The sequence below is a fragment of the Pseudorasbora parva genome, chromosome 18 (assembly GCF_024679245.1).
Source record: "Pseudorasbora parva isolate DD20220531a chromosome 18, ASM2467924v1, whole genome shotgun sequence".
NCBI lineage: Eukaryota > Metazoa > Chordata > Actinopteri > Cypriniformes > Gobionidae > Pseudorasbora > Pseudorasbora parva.
Genome location: NC_090189.1, coordinates 3,679,313 through 3,700,391, shown reverse-complemented (window position 1 = coordinate 3,700,391; position 21,079 = coordinate 3,679,313). Strand labels below are relative to the sequence as shown.

General features: G+C 40.0%; 1 protein-coding gene across 5 annotated transcripts in view; it reads right to left on the bottom strand.

Annotated features, from left to right (window-relative positions):
* The window catches only part of LOC137046937 (transcription factor 4-like), a 196,233-nt gene that overhangs the window by 102,627 nt on the left and 72,527 nt on the right, over positions 1–21,079 (bottom strand). For 4 of the 5 annotated variants that reach the window (XM_067424441.1, XM_067424439.1, XM_067424442.1 and 1 more), the window contains exons 4-5: positions 7,752–7,881; positions 7,264–7,313 (exon numbers count right to left, since the gene is read on the bottom strand). In XM_067424441.1, the coding sequence (XP_067280542.1) occupies positions 7,264–7,313; positions 7,752–7,881 (180 nt within the window). Of the gene's footprint in view, positions 1–7,263; positions 7,314–7,751; positions 7,882–10,145; positions 10,303–21,079 lie in introns of those variants that run through there. The other variant, XM_067424443.1, reaches the window with a different exon arrangement.

The window sequence follows — 21,079 nt, the reverse complement described above, 5'->3', positions numbered from 1 at the left end:
CAGCGATGTACTGTAGCATTTAAGGGTGAAATTGAATGAATGTAGGCTAAAATTAAAACGACATAGTCTTCAGTATACAACATTGATTAAAAGCTACTGTATTAAAGGTCTTTTGTTGTTTTATTAACATAATTTTAGAGGTGAGCTGTCCCTTTAAGAACAAGCGTTCACTGGCTGTGCTGCTGTATATATACAGACACACGATTTTACTTTCACTTTAGACATAACCGATTGTGTTTATATATGTTAACCTTGTGTGTATTTGACAGTATTAGCGCAGTAAGACTACTTAGTCCAGTAATCACGTGTGTTTGACATATACCTGTCAAGTATCCCGTTTTGGCCGGGAAAGTCCCGAATTTTACCCTTCTTTCCCACCGTCCTCCCGTATTCGTATTTTCCCGTAAATCCTGCGTTATTAAAAAATAATAATACCGGAGTAAAAAAAAAAAAAAAAAAAAAAACATTTCCAATCTGAGCTCTGTAACTAACCTCGCGATAACTGCCGTCTGCAGTAGCCTATAGATGGCCGGCGTTTTCGCGAGGTTAGTGTGTGAGGTCAGATGACAAGTGACAACACGGGGAAAAAAACAAAACAGAGACGGATGATGGACGTAACGCTAGAGACGGAGGGCACTCCTGCCAAAAAACCCAAACCCTCGTGTAAATACCTTGGGACAGCGAATTTAATTTTCTGAAGAGGAGCAGGTGGGGGACAGTCACGCGTTTGGTAAGTTTTGTAACTGCGACTTCATCATCTCACATCCGCATTGTGTGCGACAGCGGAAGATCTTTTAAAGTGACAGTAACGACTTATAATGACAATGTAAAGAACAAAAGTAATTGCTCACTAAATATGCTCTGCTCTTGACTAAATAACTTCAGTACCTTTAATAAGGATTAATCTATATTTATTACACGGCTCTGTGAAATACTTGATTCTGATTGGTCAATCGCGCATTCCAGCGGTATGTTATTTCCAGATAACACCCACTCATCCGGGTACTGCGAGTTATCTTGACCGGTTCTACTTCTGTGCTTAACGCTGGCGCCATCTTGTGGCTTAAACAGCCGTGGGTTACAATGGAAGACTTCAAGGCGGGTTTCCTTTATAACCTTTTAAATATGGATATTTTTCTGACACAAACGCATCGAGTCGAATCAGAAGGCTCTATTAACCCATCGGAGTCGTGTGGAGCACGTTATTTGACGGACAGCTGCATTTTTTATGGACTTCAAAAACAGCGAGGTTTATGTGAGGACTCAAACAGAGCCGAAATAAACAGAGAGAACTATTTCAGACGGAGAGAAATAGAAATAATGAATTAAATGCAAAACCGAGCGCAATTCACCAGCGCGTATTGAACCGTGATTGCCGTACCACAATATATATTGAGTATTGTGGCATCCCTAATTCACACCATCCATCCGTTTCCCTGATGAGTCTGCAAACCAACACACACAATAACTCGGACAGTCCACCGGAAAATCATCATATGCGTTCAAAACTATATGACCGTCTTTCTTCGGTGGAGCACAAAACAAGATATTTAGCAGAATGTGAACGCTGCTCTTTTCCATAGAGTGAAAGTGCAAGTGAATGGAGGCTAAAAGGCCCAATAAACACCATAAAAGCCTCATAACAGTCGACTCGTGCGCAGTATCACAAGCCATCTGACGTCTGTTCCTCAGACACAATTATCATATGACGTTATAAGACAAAATTATAGAAAATATTAAAATAATAGTCAAATATTATATTGCAAAAATGTGCAAAAAAGCATCATTGTCTCATGCACAAAACCTGGAATATAATGAATTGCATGGTATCATTGCACTTAAAGTCTTTATGTGTAATGCATTATAATTATTATTTGCATTGTTGTTACGTATTAAATTGGTGTATTATATTATATTACAATTATACCACACAATGCATTATAAGATGTATTAAAAGGCATAATAAATGCCCTAAAACCCTCTTATAATGCATTATACATAAATCTTAAAGGGGGGGTGAAACACTCAGTTTCAGTCAATCTCATGTCAATCTTGAGTACCTATAGAGTAGTATTGCATCCTTCATATCTCCGAAAAGTCTTTAGTTTTATCATATTTATAAAAGAAATATAGGCTGTACCGAGTCTTTCCGGAAAAAAACGAGCGCCTGGAGGCGTATCGTGTGGGCGGAGCTAAAGAATGACAAGAGCGCAAAGCGGTGACGTCCTCAAGCGTGGAGAAACCCATCTATCTCAGCTAATACAGATAATGATCCACAATCAAATCTGAGGCTGAAATAAATTGAACAGGAGAAACGGCAACATCAGGACGTCCGTCTCTGTGGTATGGACTGTATTTAGGGGCCTTTGTGTGCAGTTTATGAGGACATGATTCGGTTTATGGACTATTGTATGTGACTAGACCTTAGAGGTAGCAAGCAAAACGGTTTTGCACGTCAGAGTCAGAATAGTGTAACGTTATACAGAACAACAATGGAGTAACCGTTAGCGCATTTGAATGACGAAGCACGCGATCGTATCGTTTACTGATGTTTACTCATGCGACGGTAGCCAATAGCAGAGACATTTGAAGTTGATTTACTCACCGGCATCTTCCAAAGCAGGACCGCTCTGTCAAAAACACACTTCTTTGGTATGATTTGGTGAAGTCCTGACAGCAGTGGCGTGGAAATCCACTTTGAGACGCGACTGAAGCGATGTTGTGACGCTTCCCGTCATTTCTGCGTTCAAATCGGTTCAAATGCAGCGCTGCCTTCCCCGAATGCTGTGCTGAAGCGTTGAAGTCGCTCGACGTCACCCATAGGAATAAAGTGGAGCGCGGCGTGGACTATAACAACGACTGGATCTGCAGCTGAGAGATTGTTTACAGCGTGCATTTCCTCTCTCCCTCTAGTCACGCGCGCGCGCACCCTTCCGGGAGAAGAGCCCGTACAGCCCATACAAGGACCTTCCGCTCTATTTAATGTCAAATAGACCTATACTCGAAAAAAACTCGCCGAAACTTGTGAGAAACCGGAAGGAGTATTTTTAACACAGAAATACTCCATCAAACGTCCAACATTAGTTTTTGAAACTTTGTCTATGTTTAGGATGGGAATCCAAGTCTTTAAAGGGGTAAAAAGCTCAGTATGCATGAAACAGCATTTCACCCCCCCTTTAAGTAAAGTGTAACCGTGCATTCATATATAGTGAAAGTGCATGTGAAAAAAGCACCCGTTATCACGACTTCATAAGACATATCGTGATTATTTTCCATACACTGAATATAGATGTGAATGGAGGCATTCAAGCTCCAAAAACTGACTAAAAAACATCATAAGTCGTCCATGTGACTCATGCATTATTATATCACAAGTCATCCGAAGTCTGTTCCTCTGAGAAAATTATCATATGACTTCATAAGACTGGCAACAGAGTGAAAAATAATATCATTTGCATAGAGTGAAAGTGCAAGTGAATAAAAAAAAAACATAATAAAAGCAAAAATCAAGACATTATGAGATAAAAAGTCAGAATTATGACATAAAAAGTCTTAATTATGACTTATAAAGTACAAACTGGCACACAAAAAACAACTATGACAAGTCAAAATCCAGACATAAATTGAAATGCTCATAATGTCATATGTCATAATTATCACATAAAAGTCAACAATATGATACAAAAGTCATAATTATAACAAACTCAACATTATGAGATAAAGTCATAATTATAATATATTAAGTCCAAATTGGCAAAACACAATTATGTCTAAATCAAGACATAAGGTGAGATAAAGTCATGATTATGACAATAAAGCCAAAATTATGAGATAAAAGTCATGATTATGACATATAATGTTCGACTACTATGACACAGGTCAAAATCACGAGATAATAAGTCATAATTGTGGAAATGATGACATTGATAAATCTAAATGACATTTTTATGACAGTATGAAAAACATGAAAACATTACAAAAGGTTGAAATTATGAAGATTTTTTTTTTTTTATCTCATAATGCAGGTATTAAAGCTGCAAAAATGATAAAAAGCATCATAAGAGTCTCCCATTTGACTCGTGCGCCGTATATTTAGATATTTGCTGAAATCACGATAATTTTGTTTGGTAAAAACTATTTGTTATGATGCTTTTTTGTCCTTTTTGGAGCTCAACAGCTCCCATTCAGGTGCACTTTTACTATATCTGATCATTGTTCTGAAACCGTATGACCAGTCTCTGTGTGTGTGTGCGTGTGTGTGTGTGTGTGCGTGTGTGTGTGGGCATGTTTTTGTGACATATGAGGACTCAAATGTGTATAATGCCATGGGTATGACACAGGTATTACAGGAGAGGGTGAAATATGAGGACATTACCCATGGCCCCACTTTACAAAAGGCTTATAAATCACACAGGAGGAGTTTTTATGAGAAAGTAAAAATGCAGAATGTGTGTGTGTGTGTGTGTGTGTGTGTGTGTGTGTGTGTGTGTGTGTGTGTGTGTGTGTGTGTGTGTGTGTGTGTGTGTGTACGTGTGTGTAAGAGAGCAGCGTGCACATTCTGATCAGCGTCTCCAGGCCAAAGACCGGCCGTGAGTAAATGATGGCAGAACGTTAATATCTGTCTGAATTATTTCTTTACGAGTCTCAAACACTAATTAAACGTACGAGATCGCACTGAAATTAGTAATTTTCCCTTTTTGAATTCTTTATGATCATGAAACAGACTTCATCTGTGTCAGTGGAGCATAGCTGCAGGAAACTAGCAAATGACACGCGCTAATATTTCACCCATCTCGCGCAGGAAATCAAGCACATGTTCATTAAGATGTAGTCCAAAAGCACGAGGTTCTGCAAGGGTTCACACACACACACACACACACACACACACACACACACACACACACACACACACACACACACACAGGTTCTCACACTCGGGTTCCAACACAAACGCTGCCGACAGCTGGTGCGAGCGGCTTTCTCTTTCTTTCGCTGAGTTTTGGGCCGCGGCCAAAGTCTTACCTCCGTCTGCACGCTGCTCCGTCCGCTACCTGTCACTCAAGCCGTCGCCATGGAGACCCACCTGAACCCCCCTCCCACACACACACACACACATACACCCCTCTCAACTGTGCCTTCATCAAGAGCGCCACAAACACAAATGCAGCTTTTTGGAGCTGATGTTGTCTTTTTTGTGCATGTGTGTGTGTGTGTGTGTGTGTGTGTGTGTGTGTGTGTGTGTGTGTGTGTGTGTGTGTGTGTGTGTGTGTGTCCAGTGACACCACAGAGGATCTGCGTTTGTGGATGTGAACGGCAAAAATTACATTCAATCTGACCATTTTTATTGCGATATTTATGGTGAGTCTCACAAAACCCGTCAAGAACGTCTCCAGGCCATTTTTAATCTAAAAAACTATTAAAATAAAAATTATACTTCACTAAAAAAACACAGCACAATATTTGAAATACTCTTTATAACGCCGCGCATGCAACAATACAACTCTTTATACTGCAACAATCACACACACAAATAAAACATATTAACATATTCAAATGTGATTTGAATGATAAAATATTTATAGCTAATGATAGTATTTGTTGTTCTGCCTTTGATTTATGGTTATTTAAAATTAATTTTAAGAACACGTGTTCCTTCACACACCGTTCTCACCTTCACACACACACACACACACACACACACACACACACACACACACACACACACACACACACACACACACACACACACACACACACACACACACACACACAATCACATGACCCAGAGATGTGAGTGATGCCCAAGCCCTAAATAATAATGACACACACACACACACACACACTTTTGCATTGAAATCACTTTGAATTGTGTCAAATTACACATTTACATTTATGCATTTGGCAGACGCTTTTATCCAAAGCATTCGAGGTACACATTTTACATTTTGTCAATTCTTGCTCTCCCTGAAAATCGAACCCATGACCTTGGTGTTGCTAGCGCCACGCTCTACTGTTTGAGCTACAGGAACGCCACTAATATTTACCACAACATGACGGGAATTTACAGTAAATGAAGAAGTGAAACCTGAAGAATATGAGCCCTAGACAGACACACACACACACACACACACACACACACACACACACACACACACACACACACACACACACACACACACACACATTCTGCATTTTTACTTTCTCATAAAAACTCCTCCTGTGTGATTTATAAGCCTTTTGTAAAGTGGGGCCATGGGTAATGTCCTCATATTTCACCCTCTCCTGTAATACCTGTGTCATACCCATGGCATTACACACATTTGAGTCCTCATATGTGACAGAAACATGCCCACACACACACACACACACACACACACACACACTCTTGCTGCAGTGCCGCTCTCTGCCTGAAGGGGGAGGAAAAGCTCAGGAAATGAAGCCGGCGCAGAGATCTCGTCCCACCTGAGCTTCTGCTGGACCAAACTTCATTTAATTAAAGCTGTTCACTTTAAACAACTTGACGAGCACACACACACACACACACACACACACACACACACACTGCCCCTAAACCTACCCATCACAGGAAACATTCTGCATTTTTACTTTCTCAAAAAAACATCATTTAGTGTTTTTAAGGCCATTTGAATTATGAGGACATTTGATATGTCCTCATAAACCACATTTATAGGGTAATACCAGTGTAATACCCATGTAGTTATACAAATGTGTGTCCTCATAAACCACATAAACAGGCTCACACACACACACACACACACACACACACACACACACACACACACACACACACACACACACACACACACACACACACACACACACACACACACACACACACACACATATCACGGCTCCATTATGCCATCTTTACACTCGTCTGGCCTCTTAAAGAACCGCAGCACAATACAGTCAGGATGTCCCGTGGGGCGCCTGCCTCTCCACCATCATCACACACACACACACACACACACACACACAATGACATACCCATGTCATTATACACATTTGTGTCCTGATATTTCACAAAAACAAGCACACACACACACACACACACACACACACACAATGACATACCCATGTCATTATACACATTTGTGTCCTGATATTTCACAAAAACAAGCACACACACACACACACACACACACACACACACACACACACACACACACACACACACACACACACACACACAGGTGAGTTTCACCGCAGATGATAAAAACCAAAACCAAACGCGGGACTTACTGATGAGGGCAATCCAGGAGGAACTTTACGAACTTTCTTCGTCTGGACTTCTGTAAAAACAAAGAAAAACAACACCTAACGTCAATCACTGAGCTTTAAACACACACACACACACTCGCGACGCCAAGGCCACGGGTCCGAGTCGCAGGGAGCGCGTGAATTCATCAAACGTGTGGTTTCTATGCAACATCTGCCAAACGCAGTGTGTGAATGATTCACAAAACAAATGCCAGAAAACAGTGACAGACAGTCGGTGTGTGTGTGTGTGTGTGTGTGTCTGAAATAAAAGCGGGTTTGTTTTGCCCTGAAGGTTGACACACACACGTCCTCGAGGATGGCACCTCAAGGCCCAAAATAAAGGTCTTTAAATGCACAAAAAGAGAAAATCAATAATCACTACGAGCCTCTTTTGACAGACGAGATTAAAAATGTTCTTGACGATGAGGAAGATGAGGAAGATGATGAAGATGAGGAAGATGAAGACTCACCCATGGAGTCGCTGTGCATGGCTCGTCTCCGTGGGTTCCCGGCGTAGTGCTGGTAATATTGAGAGCCTAGTTTGGTTGGCGAAACCGTCTCCGGACTGACCATCCCCACCTCACCTCCCATGAGACTCGACTGGACACAAACACAACGAGACCGGGCCGTTAAACACACACTCGTTTACACTCAAACACACACACGACTCAGTGAACAAAGACAAAACACATTCCTGGAGAGAGAAAACATCTACAATACATTCAGATTCTGAAGCTGTACAAAAACTCGGCACAAAATATATTAGTTTGCACACACTGTAAAAAATTATTTGGAAAAAAAGTTACCAATGGTTGCCTTAAAATTTTGAGTTCATTGAAATTTAAATGTTGAGTTAATACAGTGAAATTTTTTTGAGATTCGATAACCTTTATTAAAATATTATTATCAGATTGTGTAAGCATATTGGGTAATTGTGTGTGTTTTATTTGTGATGACGGAGACAAATTGTGCTATTTTCATGATTTATCACATTTTTTATGTGGTTCAGATACAATAATATTTTGAGTTTCTATTTATTAAACAAATTTCCTTCATTACATCAACTCAGATTTTTAATTTCAATAAACTCAACATTTTAAGGCAACCAGATTACTGACTTTTTTAAGTTAAACCAACAAAACAGTGCAGAAGAAAAAAACATTTCATCTGTGAAACATCTATGATTTCATCAAAAAATGACAAACAGAATTAAAGCCACAATTTCATCAAAAAATAAAATTAAAATAAATGACAGATGCTCAAAAATGTGATTTTTGTGCTGAAAAACTGATGAAATGTATCAAAGCACAGGTTTTTTTTTGTTTTTTTGTTTTTTGAGTAAAAAGCCTTTGAAAGTTATGACATTTAAAATACATTTACCTTCATAATTAAAGCCACAATTTCATCACAAAAACAACAACAGATGCTTGACATGAGGATGTTGTGTTGAAAAGTGATGCACTTTGTCAAGCACACAATATTTCTTTCTTATTTTTTAAGTCAAAAGGCTTTAAATTAGGATTATATTTCTTACCTTCATAATTAAGGCCATAATTTAATCATACAAAATTGTGGAAATACACAAAAATTGTTTGATATGTAAATGTTGTGCTTAAAAAGCAACGCAATGTTGCATTAAAGCACATATTGGTTTTTATTTCATTTAATTTTTAACGCTTTTTTAAAGTGGTCATGTTTAACTGTCATAAAGGCACAGTTTTTATCAAGAAATTACAGAAATTATATCAATTTTGTGCTAAAAAAGGGGAAAAGGCCTTAAATTAGGACGAGTTGACCTTCACAAAGCCACAATTTCATCAGAAATAAATGACCGAAATATTCAAACTCATGCTTGAAATGTCATTTTTTGTGCTAAAGATGATGCAATGATGCATTAAAGCACACAATATTTTTATTTAAGCCTTTAATTAGGATTATAAAAGTTGTGATGTTTAAAAGTCAATTTGACCTTCATAATTAAAGCCACAATTTCATCCAAAAATGACCAAAATAGAAGCTTGCAATTATAATTTTCTGCTGGAAATGTGATGCAATTCTGTATTAAAGCATACAATGTTTCCCTAACGTCAAAAGGCCTAAAGTTGTACCTTCATAATTAAAGCCAAAATGACAAATATATACAGAAAAAGATGTTTGAAATGTCACGTGTGTGCTACAAAATTATGCAAAGTAAGTGTTTAAAAGGCCTGTAATAGGACGAGTTGACCTTCATAAAGCCACAATTTTTAATCAGGAAAAATGACCGAAATATTCAAACTCATGCTTGAAATGTCATTGTTGTGCAGAAATTATGCAATTCTGCATTAAAGCGCACAATGTTTTTTAAAGCCTTTAATTAGGATTATAAAAGATGTGATGTAAAAGTTACAATTTTATCAAGAAAAAAAAGACGAAATATACAAAAAGACGCTTGAAATGTTGCATTAAAAGTTGGTATAAAGCCTTTAATTCGGATTGCAAAAGTCGTGGCATTTCAAACACAATTTGATATTCATAATTAAAGCCACAATTTCATCAAAAATGCTTGAAATGTCAACTTTGCACTGAAAATGTGATTACATGTTCACAATGTACTTAAAGTCAAAAAAGCCTTTAATCAGGTTTATAAAGGTGATGTACCTTTGTAATTAAAGCCACGAATCCATCAAAATAAGACAACACGTGTCAGTTTTGTGCTAAAAATGTGATGCGACGCTGTATTAAAGCACACACTGTTCTAATGAAGCCTTTCAAGAGCTTTGACGTTTAAAAGACAATCTGACCTGCACGATTGAAGCCATAAGAGACGTTCAGACGCGCGCGCGCGCGTGTGTGTGTGTGTGTGTGTGTGTGTGCGAACTTACCCCGCACAAACTCTGCCCGTCATTACACTGCTCTCAGTTAACATCGTTCTGCTAATCACGGCGAGTTAACGAGCGCTCGCGGTAGCAGACACGGGCGGATATTAGTCCCGTCGGGAGCGCGTTCGGGAGTCTGATCGGGTGTGAGGAGCAACGTAAACTTCCTCCCTAACTTTTTAGGGACACTCGGGGGGTAACGTCCCGGGACGGGGCTCATTAGAGGATGTGATAAAGTAGGGAGAATGTTTGCGCTGAGCTGAATTCAAATGACGGCCGCTCTCACAACAGACTTAGCGATGCTTGACTAGAGCCGCATTCACATGCAAAACAAGCTAAATAGGCCAATTTACGTGGTCGCAGGCTTCCCCGCGGAGGAGAGCGGGGTCTGCCGCCTTTCACAGGCTAAAACAAAAGAGCCCTTGTCTTAAATAAGTCGCCCCCTCTCACAGTTAAGGAGGCTTTTTTTTGCAAAGGGGAGACTCTAAAACAAAAGTGTCTCATTTTCTGCGGGACGGACGGTTTCTCCAAAGCGCGGCGTTGCCCGGCAACTACGGGCGGAGAAAAAAAAGCCCGGCCCGTTCCGCATGCCGAATCTCATGCCCAGTTTCGGAGCCGGCTGGCACGGGTACCCAGCTGGCATCCAGAGGAAATATTAACAAAGATAAATGACACACACCTGAAGACGCCCGTGAAGGATTACCGGGCCGCATTAATAACAGCAGGCGCATGCTTGCATGGCCACCAAATGATGATTGCGAGAAACGGAGAAGACATTAAGGTAATTGGAAAAGTGCAACAAACAAAAAAACACGGAACAAAAAAGTGAGAGAGAAGTACGGGAGCACCACTGAGACGGCAGGATGAGCAACACTTACCCGAGTTCAAGAGTTTAAGGCCTTTAAAGGGTTAATTCACCCAAAAATGAAGCGTATGTCATTAACTCCTCATCCAAATGAGGATCGTGAGTCAAACTGCTGAAATCACGTGACATTCCGAATCATGAATCGATTCGCTGATTCGTTTGAATCTTTATTTGAGGATTGAACACAAACCCGGAAGAGAAGACAATGCTGAATAAAGTCGTAGTTTTTGTTATTTTTGGACCCAAATGTATTTCCGACGCTTCGAGAGACTCTAATTAACTCACTGATGTCTCATATGGACTACTCTGATGATGTTTTTATTCTCTTTCTGGACATGGACAGTATAGTGTGCATACACTTGCATACGCTCTCAGACTAAATCTAAAATATCTTAAACTGTGTGTGAAGATGAACGAGGTCTTACGGGTGTTGAACGACATTAGGGAGAGGAGTTAATGACAGACATTTCATTTTGGGGTGAACTAACACACACATTTGCGAGATCTGTTATTATTTAGCAAGCATTTAACCGCTTAGATAATAATAACAGATTATGGTAACACTTTAGTATGGGGAGCACATATTCACATATAACTATGACTTTTGCCTCAATAAACTCCTAATTTACTGCTTATTAATAGTTAGTACGGTAGTTTTTGTAGCGTTTAAGTTTAGGTATTGGGTCGGATTAAGAGATGCAGAATAAGGCATTAATATGTGCTTTAGAAGTACTAATAAACAGACAATATCCTAGTAATATGCATGCTAATAAGCAAGTATTAATAGTTAATAACTGAACCTTAAAATAAAGTGTTACCCAGATCTTATTTATAACACACTTTCATTTCTGAAGAATCTCAAAGTGCTACAAGGGAAAAATAACAAAAATTAATAAAAAGTAAAAAAAATTAGAATAATAAAAAGCAATCAACACATAAAAGCCTTTCTGAACACAACACACACTGCAAAAAAATGCTTTTCTTACTTAGTATTTTTGTCCTGTTTTAAGTCCAAATATCTAAAAATTCTTACATTAAGAAGCATTATTAGACAAGCAAAAGTTTTGGTCTTGTTTTGGGGAAAATAACTCAAAATTAAGAGAGCCTTTGCTTAAAATAAGCAGAATAATCTGCCTGGGGTAAGGAAAATAATCTTAATTTAATCAGAAAACAAGATTATTTTTCTTATTTTATGCAAAATCTCACTTAATTTTGAGTTATCTTCCCCCAAAACAAGACCAAAACTTTTGCTTTTCTAGATATTTAGACTTAAAACAAGACAAAAATACTAAGAAAGAAAAGCATTTTTGCAGTGCAGATGGAAAAGAGCATTAACAGTCAATTCAGGCAGTTAACTAAGAAAGCTTTTCATCAGTTATCGAGATAAACCAAGGACTAGATCATGAAAGTATGTTTTAGAAAAAAGCATCTCTGATATTCAACAGTTGCGGTCCTACAAAATTGCTCAGCTTGAGGAGTTCCACCATATGGTGTGAATGTCGTGGAAATGTGCCAAAAAATCGTGTGATATACCATCCTTTACAGACGTAATAAACGCGAAGGCACTGTGAGTCAAACAGGCCCAGCGAGCTTCATTGCACTCGGCCTATGATAATCTTGTCTGACAGCTGCTTGAACTTCATTGGCTGATGGCGGCCGTGTTTTTCGAGATACGCAAATGTCCCCATAGCCAAACGTGGCACCTTGAACAAAGACGCCGCATGCCAGAATTCAACCCAATCGGACTGACTGCTGCGTGGCTATCGCCGTTTCATTGTTTGTATTTTTTTTCTTTTATAGCGCCACCAAGTGGCCAGGCACCCCATCCTTTATCAGGCAAACACAGACGGAGTAAGTACATATGTGTACCAAGTTTGGTGAAATTATCTCATTCTGTTCAAGAGGGATAGCCGTTTTTGTAAAAGTGGCCACGCCCAATTTGAACGTTTTGGTGTCCCAAAAAAAAACGTTTTTTGTTTGTTTGTTTTTTTGTGATAATTATTGACTCAAGAGAATATTTCTGCACTGGTCTGGTTCCAATCGGGTGAAAAAACGAGGACTAGTCCAAATCCCCCCCAAAAATATTAATTACATGAAAATTTCACCCGAAATCAACAATCGAATCCGAGACTTGGCTTGAGCTAATGATTCCTACGATACAAGGCAGAGTTGAAACACTGAAAAAAATCTGAAGCATTTCGTAATTTTGAGCCCTCAAAGTCTCTCCGACTTACGGTTTTCCTCAAAAAAAAGCATTTCTTTTCAACTGAAGAAAGAAAGACATGAACATCCAGGATGACATGGGGCTGAGTAAATTAATCTAATCCTTTAAGATAGTCTCAGAACATGTGTGAGTTATTTTAACTGAGAATCTTAAAATATGTCAGTGCCATTGTTTAATCTCAAGATGCACACCAGTAATGTTCTCTTCAAACGTTTATAAAAGCTACTTAAAGGTCAGGCCTAATCCTGGCTTAACTTAAGCCCTGTCTGTGGAACCAGGCCTTAGTCAACTAAAACTTGACTAGATGAAAATAAAACAAGCTTGACTAAATATGCTAAAAACCAAAGCATAAATTTGACACAGTACTGACAAAAAGAGCACCACTCGTCACACTGCTGGCGCTTTTAAATACACTGACCGCACTCCAATGAACAAATGAACCCCAATCAGAGATCTCGTACTCGCCACACTCTGGTTGCCTTAAAATTTTGAGTTTATTGAAATTAAAAATGTGAGTTGATGCAATGAAGGAAATTGGTTTAATAAATAGAAACTCAAAATATTATTGTATCTGAACCACATAAAACATTTGATAAATCATGAAAATAGCACAATTTGGCTCCGTCATCACACATAAAACACACACAATTACCCAATATGCTTACACAATCTGATGATAATATTTGAATAAAGGTTGTCGAATCTCAAAAATGTTCATTGTATTAACTCAACATTTTTTATTTCAATGAACTCAAAATTTTAAGGCAACCAGGAAACTTATTTTTTAAATATTTTTTTAGTGTAGAAACCCGGGAGTATCTTTGAATGATCGTGCTGACAAAAATAAAGTTTCATCCATCCATCCATCCATCCATCCATCCATCCATCCATTCATCCATCTTTTCTCAGTCTATAAGGCACCAAATTCAAAAATAATTCCACATCTCTACTCCATTAATGACCCAGTTTAAATACAAAGCTTAATGCTACATCACTGAAGTAACTCTAAGTCTCCTAATGAACTTCTCAACTTTTAAACTTCAAAACTTCAGTGCAACCACTAAGCAATAAAACTTTCTGGGGGAAAACAGAGGAAGAAGAACGAGACAGAAAAAGGCAGCGAGATTGATGTTGGGCACGTGAAAGAAGGAGTGCAGAGGGAAGCAGGGAGGCTAAAAAGAGCAGGAGGCCTGAAACAGATGAATGAGGACCCCCGCGGGTACTCCATCTCCCCGGGTCGGTCCATGCTAAATGGCCCGCGGTCTGGGGGTCTGGCGGACCCACGGGGGGCCCGTTCCCCTCGGACCCGCGGCCCTCCCACGCCCATGAGATTTGGCCGCGACGGGCCACCGTAGACACGGCCCAGACCGCCTTTAAACTCCAGCCAAACATTAGAAACCTCTTCTTCAGCAACCCAGAGAGATCAAACCTGGAGCTAATGAGTGTAGACAAGAGAAACCACTGCACACACACACACACACACACACACACACACACACACACACACACACACACACACACCAGAGATGGACAGATGATCTGTGTCTCTTCAGAATAGCACACATCCATACTATTCCAATGTGCAGTAAAACATCGTAGAGAGAGAGAGAGAGAGTGAGAGAGAGAGAGAGTGTGTGTGTGTGTGTGTGTGTGTGTGTGTGTGAGAGAGAGAGAGAGAGAGTGAGAGAGAGAGAGAGAGAGAGTGTGTGTGTGTGTGTGTGTGTGTGAGAGAGAGAGAGAGAGAGAGAGTTTGTGTGTGTGTGTGTGTGTGTGTGTGTGTGAGAGAGAGAGTGTGTGTGTGTGTGTGAGAGAGAGAGAGAGAGAGAGAGAGAGAGTGTGTGTGTGTGTGTGTGTGTGTGTGTGTGTGTGTGTGAGAGAGAGAGAGAGAGAGAGAGAGAGAGAGAGAGAGAGTGTGCCTGTGTGTGTGTGTGTGTGTGTGTGTGAGAGAGAGTGTGTGTGTGAGAGAGAGACAGTGTGTGTGTCTGTGTGTGTGTGTGTGTGTGTGTGTGTGTGAGAGAGAGAGAGTGTGTGTGTGTGTATACAGCTAAAAACAATCATTCCACATAGTATAGAAATGATTGAAATATCGAAAATTTATATATCGCAATATGCATTATGTACATATAATTTATATATAATTTAAATAAATTTAACACAATAATAATAATATCGTATCGCTTGTCGAATATTGCATCATTTAATAAGACGCTGCATATCTCATTTTTCTTCAGTATGGCCCAGACCCAAACCTGCAGGACTTTCTTTCTTCTGCACAGACATCATGAAGAGGTTTTCGTGCGTATAATGACGGTCACTGCGGTCCAAAACAACACTACACATTTTGCTCTATATCTTCTTTCAGGGGTGAGTAAATGATGACAGAATTTACAGTTCTGGATGAGCTATCCGTTTAATTGTGATTGATTTCTCCTCCCCAGCTGTTTTAGGTTAAAGGCACAATATGACGACTTTTGGATTAAAATATATCCATTTGTTTGACGTGTGTCCTTACATTATTCCGCCTGGATTTGGCCGACCCAAATTGAAAAGCCTCCCATACACACATACAGTGGACTAGGTTCAAAATGTTGGGGTCATTTTACAGGAAACCCTTTAAAGTTTCATAAAACACTGCTAAAAGTGATGAACATATACAGTCCCTGACAAAAGTCTTGTCGCTTATCTATTTTCTAGAAATACCTGATATTAACCTGACTTTTAGGGTGCGTTCACACTTGTAGTTCGGTTCGTTTGGTTCATTTGGTCCTGACCAAAAAACAAAAACAAAGAATATAGTCCTGGTCCGCTTAGAGTTCACACTGGCATTTTTAACAGCGAACCTAAAGCTACCGAACCAAAGGCTCAGGGAGACGCTCACAACCGGATTGGTCGGCTTATATGACGTAGGAGCTGCTTACCGAACATTCAAAACAACGCTGTGTGCGGATTACACGCCATCATTTTATGCGTGTACATATGGCATTATTTTTTACCAGAGAACTCATGAAGAGCTCATGAAATGTTCAAAACATTCAAAACAACGCTGTGTGCGGATTAAACGCGATCATTTTATGCGTGTACATGTGGCATTATTTTTACCCGCTGAGAACTCATGAAGAGCTCATAAAATGTTCAAAACATTCAAAACAGCAGCAGTATTTCCTCCGTTGTGCAGAAAAGAGATGGCAGGTCGTCTGTACTGGATAATAATGGGCAGCACAGGAACTTTGATGAGAAGAGCCAGGTTTGCTTTTTGTGTGTTTTTTCTAGCATTTTCGAAACATGCTCGTCTGACCAAATATTGATGAGGCACTTCCTCGTTGTTCCACGTTTGCCCTCTAACGTTAGCGTTACTCATTTTGGATACACCGATCTTTCCGCACCGTCCAATCAGCTGACTATGCGTCTCATCTTGTGACATTACGTCCGGTTTTTGGTCCGTTTACATGTCTTTGGTCCGTGTTGCGTTCATATATCAATCGAACCGCAGCAGAGTTTGTTTGGAAGCGGACCGAGACCCATCTTTTTAGCGCTCTCGGTCCGCTTGTTTGGTGCGCACCAGGGTTCGGATGGCAGCGTTCACATATGTTCAAATAAACCGCACTAACCGAGCAACCGCACCAGGGTTCGTTTTAATCTAACCAAACATGACAAGTGTGAACGCACCCTTAATTAATTAATTGGTGTTAGAAATAGCTCATATGAAAAGCTAAAACCCTCCCAAATGATGTTTAATGCACTGAAATGAATAATTTTCACAGAAAAAATATTTATCATTTAATCAAGACAGAAAGGTCAAATTTTGGCAAGACAAAATTTTTGTCGCCTATACAGAAATTGAACAAATTTACTGCAAATACAAAAATATGTCAGCAAATTAAGTTGTGGTGCTGTGAGATCCAAATTTAATATCTTGTATGACTTCCATGAGCTTGAAGGAATGCATCCATGCGGTTTGGCAAGGATTCATACAATTTATTGATGAAGTCATCAGGAATAGCTAAGGAAGCAGTCCTGCATGCCTCCCAGAGTTCATCAATATTCTTTGGTTTCGTCTTCCATGCGTCCTCTTTCATCCTACCCCACATATGCTCAATGATGTTCATGTCTGGTGACTGGGCTGGCCAATCCTGGAGCATCTTGATCTTCTTCGCCTTGAGGAACTTTGATGTGGAGATGGAAGTATGCGATAGAGCACCGTCCTGCTGCAGAATTTGGCCTCTTTTATGGTTGGGAATATAAGAGGTAGCTAAGATTTCTTGGTATTTTAGACTATTGATGTTGCCTTCCACCCTGCAGATCTCTCGCACACCCCCATACTGGATGTAACCCCAGACCATGATTTTTCCGCCACCAAACTTCACTGTTTTCTGTGTGAATCTCGGATCCATTCGGGCACCAGTAGGTCTCCTGCAATATTTGCGGCGACTGTAGTGTAATTCAACAGAAGATTCATCTGAAAAATCCACCTTCTGCCACTTTTCCTGCGTCCATCCTTTTAGCAGGCTGTGGGCCTTGGCAAATGCCACACGGTTTTTCAATTGTCTTTTGTTTAGTGCTGGCTTCTGGGCACTGATTCAACCATGGAGGCCATTTCGAGACCGAATCCGATAAACTGTTCTGGTTGACACAGGGACTTCAGGTGACCAGGTCTCGTGGAGCTCTGCTGCAGTGGAAAATGGGCTGGCCTTGGATTTTCGAGCCAACAAACGGTCCTCTCGAGCAGTTGTCTTGCGGGGTCCTCCTGACCTGGGCTTGTCAAAAACGTCTCCAGTCTCTTCAAATCTTTTTTTTATCCTCTGTACTTGACACTGAGACACATTGAAGGTGTCTGCCACATCAGCAGTGGATCTGGTCTTCACCCTCATGATAATCAAAACTTTAGTCTCAGGGTGAATCTTAGGCATGTTTGCAGAGGTCTAGTTGCAGTTGATGTGAAGGTCTAGTGTACTGGGGTTCTTTTTATACACACTTGAGTCCTAATTGATCCATTATTAGTCACAGGGGAAGCTCATATGACAAGGTGACAACACTTATGTCTTTGCAAAAATTGACTCAATGGGCTTTACTAAGCTGTGAATATTAGAATACTTTTTGAAAGTTTAGTTTTTCACTGAAACATTATCACAAAAGCTGGTGGGATTAAAATGAGCTTTTTCTTGTAAAAAAAAACTTGATTAGAAATATATTTCAGCGGCACTTTAGGTCAATTTGTTCACAAGCGACAAGACTTTTGTCAGGGACTGTAAGTATATGCTGTAAAAATAAATAAAACACACAATTACCCAATATGCTTACAAAATCTGATAATAATATTTTAATAAAGGTTGACAAAGCTCAAAAAATGTTCATTGTATTAACTCAAAATTTTAATTTTAATGAACTCAAAATTTTAAGGCAACCAGGAAACTTTTTTTCTAAGTAATTTTTTACAGTGTACTTTTTTTGAAAATGAGAGCAGAAAACGTTAACTTCCTGTTAATTCAACCAAAACTGTTACACTTTATTCAAATAAAATGTGAACACAATTGCCATTAATAGTTTACTTGTTTGTTTATATCCATAATTAATTGATACCTGGTTCCCTTAAAAGAAACAACAGGAATCTAGGAAACTTCATCTGCATGTATTTATTTCAGTCACACTGATTTAAATTTTTGGCTACAAAGTTACTGAATCGTTTCGGATCATATCGTTCTAAATGAACCAATATCGTCCTTGAATCGTATCGACAACCTCAAATCGTGATACTAATTGAATCACTGTTAAAAAGGAATCGTTACACCCCTAATAAACAGTGATATAAATGCAATATCCCAGTGTCAGTAAATTAATTATACATGCTGGAAGCAGTGTATCATGATTCGGATCGCCGAATCATGAATCAATTCACTGATTCATAACCGTTTGACTCTTTATTTGAGGATTGAACACAAACGCGGAAGAGAAGACAATGCTGAATAAAGTCGTAGTTTTTGTTATTTTTGGACCCAAATGTATTTCCGATGCTTCAAGAGACTCTAATTAACCCACTGATGTCTCATATGGACTACTCTGATGATGTTTTTATTCCCTTTCTGGACATGGACAGTATAGTGTGCATACACTTGCATACGCTCTCGGACTAAATCTAAAATATCTTAAACTGTGTGTGAAGATGAACGGAGGTCTTACGGGTGTGGAGCGACATTAGGGTGAGGAGTTAATGACAGACATTTCATTTTTGGGTGAACTAACCCTTTAACACACTCATGATATGATAAAACATCGCTGTGTAACCACACACACACAAGTGGAAGAAGCAGAAGAGGTGACTGAGAGAATAAAAGCTCCGCCCGCTCAAGAGTCAAGACACGCTTTTAGTCCTCTAGCGGTGGAAAATTACATATTGTGCCTTTAAAGTGAACCACTGAGGTAACTACACCGTTAGGAGGTGAGCAGCACCATAAGGACATTTTAAGAGATTATTTTGATGCATGCATATGTTAATTAAAAATGCACCATAGTGAGGTCATGGACATACGTTTTTTTAAATGTAAAGTGTGGTATAATGCAGTGTGTGCATCAGGCTAGAGTCCCATCCGGAGCTGACACGGACTGTGTTCTGATGATGATGATAATGATGAAGTGTTCACACTGCTCTGGAATGCCAACATCACACACACACACACACACACACACACACACGCTCAGCATTGAGTAATGAGGCAGTGATGAGTGCATCCCGCAGCGCAGGGGTCAAAGGTCAGAGAACTGTCTCAGCTGCTGCCGAGGAGCTGTGATGACACAGCAGAGAGTGAGTGTGTGTGTGTGTGTGTGTGTGTGTGTGTGTGTGTGTGTGTGTGTGTGTGTGTGTGTGTGGTGAACTAATCTACCTTTATGCACACAGCCCAAACTGAACCCCCCTTCATTGCTTCCACAAACACACACACACACACACACACACACTCACACGCTCCTGAAACTGATGCATATGAGTCTCTCATGAAATGCCATTAATTATGGAAACTCAGTGCAGCACACCTGTACACACACACAAACTCACACACACACACACACACACACACACACACACACACACACACACGTTTGTTTTTGTGACATATGGGGACATTCCATAGGCGTAATGGTTTTTATACTGTACAAACCGTATTTTCTATCCTCTTACACTGCCCCTAAACCTACCCATCACACACACACACACACACACACACACACACACACACACACACACACACACACACACACACACACACACACACTTAATACTTTATTTACTCGATAAATGATACTTTTGATACTTTATTTACTCCATTAATATCCAGAGTTATGAAAGATAAAAGCATCGGGCCTATCCCATAATCCTCTCTGCTCAGGGCACACATCACACACACACCCTTCGCTCAGTGTCAAACCGAACGCTGCACGCGGCCAGTCAAAAGACGAGCGAGCGCTTCACACTTCAGGCTCTTTTCCTTTAGGAAGCACACCGAGACAAACACCTCGAAGACGGATCGACGCCAGAACCGGAGGAAATCGGCACCTCTCATCCTGTCTGCATCTGTTTATCCGTCTCACTCTCGCTGGCACGACGCCTCAATAACAGACAGGAAGAGAGCCGGCGACATCCAAAGCCATTTATCTGCGCGCTAAGACGCAATGAAAAGGTAAACGCGGGTATAAATGAATATTTGTAAACCCATTAAAGTGGAGGTGATGTTAGCGGCGTCTGAAAATAACCACGTGTGTGTAAGAGTCCTCACACTGATTTCTGGCTCTCGTCACCTAGCGAAGCTTTAGCACAGGAAGAGGAATTGGATGCAAAGAGACGGCAGGTGAAGACACACACAC